The 9,927-nt window shown below is 45.1% G+C and overlaps 1 protein-coding gene across 1 annotated transcript in view; it reads left to right on the forward strand.

The window, feature by feature from the left end:
- Nucleotides 1-9,927, forward strand: part of DMD (dystrophin) — a 637,032-nt gene that overhangs the window by 532,565 nt on the left and 94,540 nt on the right. Inside the window, exons 15-16 of the mRNA XM_077745468.1 lie at nt 6,323-6,524; nt 8,778-8,863. Of these exons, the coding sequence (XP_077601594.1) occupies nt 6,323-6,524; nt 8,778-8,863 (288 nt within the window). The remainder of the gene's footprint in view (nt 1-6,322; nt 6,525-8,777; nt 8,864-9,927) is intronic.

Raw genomic sequence — 9,927 nt, forward strand, 5'->3', positions numbered from 1 at the left:
GTGCAGGAAAAGCCTACAGTGAGGTAGCAGCATGGGAGCCGGGACGTGCTCGCAGCCACGGGCGGCCTCACGGCAGGGCGGCCCCAGAGGACAGTGTCACTGTCTTGTCCGTCCCCACACAGATCTACTTTTCCCATATACCGTGTGTTCTTTTTCACATAGGCCGGAGGCCAGGGCTCTGTTATTTCAGGATTCAAAACAATCTTCAGGACCAGAGCCAAGCTCATTTTCTCGGCTTATGTGGTTTCACAGATACTGGTGCCCCGAGAGAGGGCTCCTGTAATAGGACCTCGGGCTCTGTCTCTCTCTCTCTCTCTGTCTCTCTCTCTGTCTCTCTCTCGAAGGGGAAGTACTGAAGTCCTATTTAACATGTGTCCGATACCCATGAGGTGCACGCTGGGGGACAAGTGGTCGGCCCCTGGGCGGTAGTGCTGAAGCTGCTTTCGTTTCCGGTGTCTGTGCTGGGAGGCTTGCCGTCCTTAGCCTTCCTTCTGGAATTGGGGGCCCTCCAAGTGCTCTCTTTGCACTAGGAGGTCTTTTCCATGGATTCCCCTGTTCTTTGGTCCATTGTGGCCACTGTGTACTAGAATCTGTACTGTAAGTAGGAAACAAATGCGAGATACAAAAATGTCGAGTCACCCAGGCTAACGTCATATGAATAGTGGTCACTCCTAAATAGGTTTTGGTGTGCATATGTCCCAGAAATCTCTCTAACTGTCCATCTCAGATGTCTGGCTTTTCAGTCACAGGGAAGTGGGCCCACCCATTTAAACTAACAGTCCTCAGTGATCAGAGTGTTCCAACAGTCCTTCTGCCCGTTTGTGGCTTTTCTCACATAATAATGGGTCAAATAGCTATTTTTTTTTATGTGTAATATTGTGACAGATGAGATGTGGAGCATGTAAACCTTCTACCAGATGGCAAACACCTTTCTTAAACCTTTATCATCACCATGGCCACACAGTGTTCTCTCAGGTCATTATAAATCAGTGTTCTAGAGATTTGACTGGGTAAATATTCCCACAGGACAGTTGCAACACAGGTCTTTAATAACAGATGTGTCCTGTGAAACAAGAACCAAAAGACACAGCCACTTTGATAGTGCTCTGTAGACTCATGGCCACAGTCAGAATCCAGTGTGTTCGATAGACTGGCCAGCTGTCCTGTGCACTCCTTGACTTTTTTTTTTTCCACTCCAGATTCTTTAAAGAGACAGTTGACTTATAGCTAAGGGAGCATATTTTAAGCCTCTTTCTAGGCACCAGCATTATGTTAGATTTTCCCTTTTTAACACCCACAGCTTAGCTTTGTTCCCTTCGGCAACAATCTGACCTTTCTTCACGTCATTAATTTTAGTCCAAACCTTCCACCCCCACACTTTGTATGTCCCTTGGGTTCAGCCACTTGCCTAGTGCATATTCAGCTGGTAGCAACATAAGGCGGGCTCCGGCTTCCCCTTCAGTCTCTTCCCAGTGGTAAAGGGTTAGAGTGGATTCGTTCAGAAAAATGGGGTTATCCTGTTTCTAGGCAACAAAACATTTGTGACAGTCTGCCCCAATTAGTTGAGGGGTGGGGAAGGAGTAATCCATTCCATCAGCCGCTGTGGAATTCTTACACTTAATGTTCCAAGTAATAGCCATAATATCCTGTTTGAGAATATTACCAGCCTTTCAGACCCTTAATTGGAGCCCCGGTCCAGGGACGGCTAGGCATGGCAGTGAAAAAGAAAATGTGGTGAATTAGGGGACACCTGTGGGTGTTCCCCACTTGAATTATCCTTTTAATTGCAAGTGGTCTTACAGGTGTAGCCCATTTATCAAAGTGAGAGTTGTCCAGGTTCCTTTGGTTAGATCTCCACCTGCAGGCCAGAGAGCGTGAATCTCATTGGAAGGCGATTATGAATGTCCTTGAGCTTTGCTAATGCTTCCAAGGAATCTTGAGCAGACCTGCTTTTTTTTTTTTGTGATCCCTTTTGTTAGCTCCTAAGGTTCAGGTTCTACCATTCCTAAATTGCATTAGTGTTCTAACATGATAGCCGGTTTCAAGGCCTGTGCTGCTTGCAGTCAAGGGTAGCTTGGCCACCGGCATCAACGATTCATTTTCATCCCTTTTATCAGAATCATCTTATTTTTCTTTTTCAGTAATACCGTAGCCGTATTTTTAGCTAAGGATGAGTTGGGGGTCTTCTAAACAATCTCACTGCTGACACTAATTGCACTGGGAGTAGCATTTGGGGCTCAGTTGCTAAGCAGACTCATGGAACCCAAATGACAGAGCTTAAGAATTTATAGTTCATTACGGGAAAAGGCTACAATATGCCATCGACATTAAAAGCAGAATATGCATCAAAACCACAGGCTGCCTCACAGCATAGGGCCCAGGGAGCCAGGTGCAAGCTCGAGGCGCCCACTCTCTGTGAGGGGTTACCAGGATGCCCTTCATCTCTTGCATCAAGAACCAGCAGTGTGAGCACAAGTCGCTTGGGAAGCCAGGGAGCACGTAGTGGACTCACACAGGGTTTCTTAAAGCCTTCTGGTAACCGGGGTCTTTTCTTCCCGCATAGCCAATCCCCAGACCAGATAAAGATGGTCAGTGTTACTTCGAGCAGTAAACAATAATGATGACCTGTAACCCGTGGCTACCCGTCAACACAGTAAGGCACTTCTTTCATTGCTTTGATCAAGGCTCTGCGTTGTGTAGCTAGTTTAGCAAACAACATGTTATGCCAACCCCAGAGCCTCTGGAATTAACCCTCCCGGCACAGATAACCACGTCAGAATGCACTGACTTCCTTGCCGGGCGCCGATGTGTTCGCAGGGTCCTTCAGCCTGGAGCGTTGGCTGCAGGTGGGAGGGCACGATGCCAGCAACAGCCTCTTGCCACAGGTGCCTGGTGCCGGGCCGAGAGCCGGCAAACACCCAGCANTCTGCACGAATTAGGTTACAGGATTGTTTAGACTTTTTGGCACCGGGCCTCGGGGTTGAGCCCGGGAATGAGTTTGATAGGTGGGCACCATGGGGCTTACCCTAACCAACGCTCTCGTGTTTCTCTTTTCTCCCACCCTTGTCGCCAGGTGAGGATGTGGGATGCTTTGCTTTTTCAGCGAAGTCTAAAGGGACACCTTCTGCAACCTACCTTTCTGCTTTCTTATATGTTTGTTTATTTTGAGAGAGAGAGGGAGAGGGAGAGTGCGCAAGCTGAGAGAGAGCAGAGAGAAGCCCAATACGGGGCTCGATCTCGTGACCAGGCTCAGGAGCTGAAGTCACTGAACCGACGAAGCCAGCCGGCGCGCCTCTGCCCTTCAATACGCACCCCCATGTGTCCTGTGATAACACCCAACGCAGGCCTTCTTATCTCTGCTCTCAGTTTTCTCAAGTGCACACCGATGCTAAAGGTGCTTTCTAGTTCTCCAAGCCTATGATTCAGTAAAAGGGAGGTGGGGGGAAACCTGGGCTTCAGCTCCTCACTTGCGGCATATGTGGAAAGGACTAGAGTTAACGTTTGAACCTAGCATGTTGAAAGGGTGATGAGTCACAACCAGAGCCTCAGGAACCATTAATGGAATCCTGTGCTAAGGCCCCTCCCACCCCTGCCCCTGCTTCATTTTCTGCTTTTCCTACAAGGCAGGGAAGGTCCTGGGGAGATGCTCCTGTCCCCGCCCCCCTCAACCCCACAGCCCTCATGCACAGGGACACCACCAGACGGTCCCTCTTCTACAGTGTTGTCAAAACCTACAGCAGCCTGGACTGTACAAAAAATTTTTGAAAGAGTGGGTATATTAGCACATACTTGGGTTTTTATATAGCTTTAGAATACATTCCCTAGTAAGAACATACATATATCCCCCCCACCTCCCCCATGGAAATTCCTAGTTTGAGGTAAAAGAGTAGTGGCACAGATTTGTGTCTGCTGGTTGTTTTATGAGGCTTCTAGAAACAGTTCATCATTACGTTTAATGTTTCATCAAATAGTCTCCGTATATTCTTTAAGATGGTCGTTTTGAACACCCAGGTGCGTGTCTGTGTGGCAATTCGATTGTCCCTGTCGATTTTCTCACCTCTTTGCAAGTCCATAGCATTGGCTACGGGTACCTAAATAGAAGTCTTGGGAAAAACTTGTTCTATGAAAGTGGCGTTCTGTTGGGTATGTTTGTTTGGGCCAAACGTGTTCTCCGGTCTTCGGTGACGGACCCTTCTCACGTGGAACCTCACCCGGCTTCAGCAGAGCTCAGCGCACAGTTTTGCTCTCCTAACTGTGTCATCTCTGCTCCTGTTCTTTCAGAGCTGTTGTCTCACTCCCCTCCGGAGATAGTTATACTCCAAGGTTTCTGTTCTCTGTGTTACCCGTTCACCTGTACAGAGAGGAGAGGAGACTTGGTCAAAAGAAATGCGTGCAATTTTGCCACTGGTTTGTTTGCTTCCATCACGCGAGTAAATTAGACTCTTAATACAAAAACGAGTCTCACGGCTCCCACTTGCTAGCTCGTGTATCCTTGGGTAGACGGCAAAATATTTATAATGATTAAGGCAGAGTAATAAGAAAATAATAGAAAAACTTCAAACCACCCAGAGCTTCCTTCAGTTTACAAAGAGTCACGCTGAGCGTATCGGTATTTGGAAGAAATCTGTTCTTCTCTTTCGCTAATGGAAACGGTGAGCCGCATCTCTACATGTTCTCACCACCTGGCCCAGAACATTTGTCCTCTGAGGAAGTCCGGCACGTGCAAGAGAGGATGGGAGGTGGCGTCTTGGGGCTCTGTCCGTCTCTGCAGTCTCCCTTGCAGTGTCGCTCGCTGGGTCTTCCCTTCCTCGGGACCCCCTGCCTGCTTGCATTGTTAGTTTTTTAATTCTTGCTTCTTTTTCCTACCTGCCTCCCTCTCAAGTCAAGTTATGTTCTTTTCTGCCACTTGGAATCAAGTCTTGGCTTCCATGTAAAGAGGTCATTTCTTTATCCTGCGAGTGTTTCCACACGAAAGGCACGGGGTCTGCTTTGACAGGGTGAGTGCTAGTCCCTGGCAGGGGAGGCCAAGTGCGTGGAAGCACCGAGCTTTACTGACTGCGATGAAAGACCAAATCCTCTCCTGCTTCTTCTACCAGGCCCCTTGCTTGCTTCCAGGGAGACTTCAAAGGTTACTGTTTTTCTTTTATAAAAGAGAAAAACGCACCACATAGGTATGAACCTATGGAGGATTTAACCCCAAGTTGTTTTCCTTAGTATGTAATTAGAACTACCCACAAATAACTAGTAAAATGGACCAGGGCCCTTAAATCTGCATCCATTGAGCCCTGGGCAAGCTGTTTACTGACTGGGATGGTCCATGTTTATCTGCAGTTACATTTATAATTGTAGTGCCCGCCCCCAGATGGGCGAGAGATGTACTTAATTACCATCGACTCTTTGTCTCAAAGGGCCAAGGATTTGGACCAGAGCTCAAGTGTGCAAGATGTTTTATAAAAAGCTCTGTTGTTGTGTTTCCGATGTGGCTAATAAATTGGCTTCAGAGCAAAGCACCTTCCTGTGACACTCGGGAGGAAAGCTTGCGATGTGCTGATGTTGGACAAGGTTGAGGTTTCTCTTTCGTTCACGTTTTGTCTTTGAGCGTATTGACTGAATGCCACTTCTGACCAAGGGCATCCACCCCCCATCCCCCATCGTATAAAGTTCTTAGTGGACTTGAAAAGATACTGTGTTTGCACGTATAGGAGGATTAGGAGGAACTTGACGGAGGAACAAGGGGGAGAAGAAGNGAAAATTTGAGTTAAGTTGATGATTTTTTTCACCTAACATTAAGGTGGCAGAAAGATTGTGAGGTGACTGATATTTCCGGGGAAAAATCGCTTAATGATTATAAATGCGTAGCTGGAAATAGAGTTTACACAACCCTAACCATACAGATTAATCAGACTGACCTTCTCTAGTACAAATTGGAAAAAGTACTGTCAGGAACCCTTTCTATAGCTCTAGTAAACTAAATTCTTTCTTACTCAGAATGTGCAAATGACTCTCTTCCCGTAGAACACTCTAGGTCCCCTTAATCCTCAGGCCCCCCCCACACTTCAGGAACGAAAACTTCCTCTACCTGCATTCTTCACGCAGTGCCAGTGAGCTTGGACTATGACCTCAGATCACCACTCCTCCAGCCGTCAAACTTACGAGCCGGGGGTGGCTGTAGTGGTGAAGACAAACCGTTTTCAAAGAGGGTAGGGTTCGGGATAGGTGTTTACTCAAGTGTATGGAACAACTTGAACAGGATTTTCAAAGGAAAGCAAAAAAGGAGGGTTTCCCCCTTAGAATCACTTGTGATTTTATGTGGCTTTTGCAGTGGATCTCTTGAGCCTGTCAGCTGCCTGCGATGCCTTGGACCAGCACAACCTCAAGCAAAATGACCAGCCCATGGATATCCTGCAGGTCATCAACTGTCTGACCACTGTCTATGACCGCCTGGAGCAAGAGCACAACAATCTGGTCAACGTCCCTCTCTGCGTGGATATGTGTCTCAACTGGCTGCTCAACGTCTACGACACGTACGTATGGCCAGCTCTTTTCAGACCCGGCCACGGGAGGCTTAGTGTCCAGAATGGTGCCAGTGTATTTAGCGTCACAACAGGGCCCCCGGTCTGGAAGCCCTGTCCTCAGGATGAAAGGCTCATGAAGCTCCGTGACTTCATGCCGCTCCTGTGATAAATCCGTTTTGCATTTATCGAAGCTGAAAACTATTTTGATGAACTAGGTAGGATGTAAGAACTAGAATGTACGTGGCTCTCAGAAAACAAACAGAACCCTGAGATACTCATTTTTCAAATAGTAGGATGAGTCAGTGTGTATGTAGCCTTTTCTTGCCTGTGTAATTTGAATTCTCCCATCCACTTCGGGGGCGGCTCCCACTCACTGGCAGAAATGGATGCACTCCTCAAGGTGCTGGAGCACCTGTCACCACATCAGAGTAGTGTTAGCTCACACCCTGGAGGTTTATGCAGAAGTCTGTGAGTTGACAAGCCAGACAAAATGAGAACGAGCCTTAATGGAGCGAGCAAACCGGGCTTCTCAGACTGAGGACATCTTATGACATTGTACAAAGTTTCCATTTGGCACCTCCAGTTTATACCATTCTCTTAGTGCGTCCTTGGGTTTTTTTTTTTCCTTTGGATTGCCCGCATGAGGTATCCCCCGTTCTAGTTTTTGTCTTGAGCTTAATGAAGACAATTGAGGAAGGCAGCAGGCAGAATTGGTCTTAATTTCGACTGAATTCTTCTTGGACCTCGCAATGATTACATGCCTCATTTCACATGCCAACAAGAACATATCCCCATTTGGAAATCTGGGAAGGCTTTCTGAAAGGAGCTGCATATCAGCTATTTTGCCTTTTGCCTTTGTGGTAGATTTTTTGCCACCTCTGTGATTAAGACATATACCTCTTGGGTTTTTTTTTTTTTTTGTAAGGTGTTACTTTTTTNCCTTGAGCTTACTGGATTTTAATTGTGGATTACACTTAACCTTGGCTCTGATCAGAGTTTGTACTCAGGTGTTCCCGCATATCTATTTTGGTACCATGTTCTTTGCAGAGAACATATGAATAGATTCTGAGTGTATATGAGGTCCCTTCTACCTGCGTCAAAATTACTTGGGGACAGTTGTTACTGCTTGAAGACCTGACTTATACTTCATTAAGTTTATTTGTTAAAATTTTGATTTGCCTTTTTTAAAGAGGGGCAAGAGGAGACAATCTTCCATTGGTGGTAATTTTGTTAATGCTTTAAGGTCCCGGATTTCTCTTTGACCAAGGGTTTTGGGAAATGGCACCAGTGAAAACCTGGGCATATTGCTCACCAAAAAGAACCCCAGTTGGGACCTTTCCTTGTAGTTTTGAAGTGCTAGCTGGGATAGTTATGCTACAATCTCTGCCTCTATTTTTAACCACCATTCAAGGCTTCCTTTCTTTCCATAACAAAATAAAAGCTGCCCATTATTGAAAATCATTTTCTACAAAAGGAAAAATTTTTTGTTCTTCTGTATCATTTTTCCCCCATGGATAAAATGAGCCATTATTAACTTTGTTACATGGAATGCTTTATTTCAGCTTTATATGTAAAGTGAAAGTGTAAATATATTTAAAACATTGATCTGGCAATAGATTGTTTTTAAAATTGCTCTTCAAGATCATACCTTTGAATGTTCTCTAATAGAGGATATTGTATTTTTCTTAGGGAGATAAATGTACATATTTCATATTATGTGTCATGTGGCCTGAAGCGAACGATTTTCTTCTCAATGAGGGGCTGTCTGATGAAAATCTAAGAGTGTTGAAGAGGGCAGAGCAAGTCAGTTATTGGTATTTTTTTGGTTTTCATAACCACAATAAGCAATTTGTTTCAGTGGCCAAAGTAGCTTGGTGTGTACCAGAAATTCGGCCACTGACCAACCTAAACCATTGAATAGAAGTGACTCTCCATTGAATAGAAGGCGATTTTGTATCCTTTTGATGGAGAGCCACTGTGAGAATTCAAGTGAGGGTTTTAAGAATTGCAAACTTGGTCGTCCTTCATTGGTCAAAGCGATCAGATTTCCATTGCGTTCCAGGCCATCGGCCAAATAGATAGGGAAGATCATGACGATAATAGATGATAAACAGAAAAGTTCTCAGCACATGTTACTAAGACGATTGGTTTCCTAAAACTGTGGTCCTTGAAGTTCCCATGTCCAAGGTTATTTTTCTTCACTAGTGTTTACCATCTAGTAAAGTGTCAGTAATTGTTTTTTGGTTTGATTATTCATAATAGGGGACGAACTGGGAGGATCCGGGTCCTGTCTTTCAAAACTGGCATCATCTCTCTGTGTAAAGCGCATTTGGAAGACAAGTACAGATGTAAGTCCCGTGTGTTAACTCTGTAGTCTTTCATTACCCCCGTTTTAGAGGGGGAATGACTCGTGTTATTCGACAGCATTTTCCTCTCATAAGATGTAGAACTGCTTTTAGAGTCCCAAACCTTGGTTCATGCCCTTCCCTGTCACACATTCAATTGCAGGTATTTAAGTAGAGAATGAGGATTAACTTCTCTAGTCCAAGTATTATTTTACGTTACGTTGACTGTGTCTGAATAAAACACATGTTCCTAGAGGATAAAGTCTGATTTCCTAACCCCTTTGCGGGAGTCAGAAAAATAAATGTGAAGGTTTAATCTGTGCACTTGCTGAGGCTTTGGATTCTTATTTAAAGAGTGCTCTCTGGCATTCGCGTTCAAGAAACATTGTTTATTTTATAATCATCTTACGGCAAGTTGTACAGACATCTCCAGTCTGTGACGTGACTTACATTTTAGTACTGGAGAGACCGATAGCTTGCCGTTTCTTGCCGGGTAAGTATCACCTTAAAGAATTTCCTCTGGTTAACCATTGGGTTCTTCGGCTTAAAATTGTTGAGTCCAAATTCAAAGCAAGTGCTAGAGGAGAAAAAATGGTCACAGTGACCAAGTACAAGCATCCCTTCCCACTGTGAGAGACTGTACTTGGTTTTCCCCCTTTAAATGCTTGTAAGAAGTCTTCATGGTGGGAATGTTAAGCAAACCTAGCCTGTACTGTCGTTTCTTTTTTCCCCTAAGGCCTAGCCAGGCAGGGATGAGATGTGCTGAGTTTAAGGATGGGTGGGAGATAAAAGAGATTGAATTTCTCCAAAGCCACTCATTTCCCCCCAGGAGGAAGCCACAAAAATACACAAGGCCTTTTAGCTCTCACTTTTATGTAGTTCCACTTGAGGGTTTTGTTTTTTTTTTTTCTCTCCTCCGATCCAAAGAAAAATAGCCCAACAGCTTTCGTTAACCATTTAAAAAAAAGGTATTTTGGATACAGTAGAGTATGCCTGTGGGTTTGCCTCCTTTAAATAGTGGAATTACTTACAGGCTAGTTGATAATCTACCCTTCTCAGTGGTGTAG

The sequence above is a fragment of the Crocuta crocuta genome, unplaced genomic scaffold, assembly GCF_008692635.1.
Source record: "Crocuta crocuta isolate KB4526 unplaced genomic scaffold, BGI_CrCroc_1.0 scaffold598, whole genome shotgun sequence".
Lineage (NCBI taxonomy): Eukaryota > Metazoa > Chordata > Mammalia > Carnivora > Hyaenidae > Crocuta > Crocuta crocuta.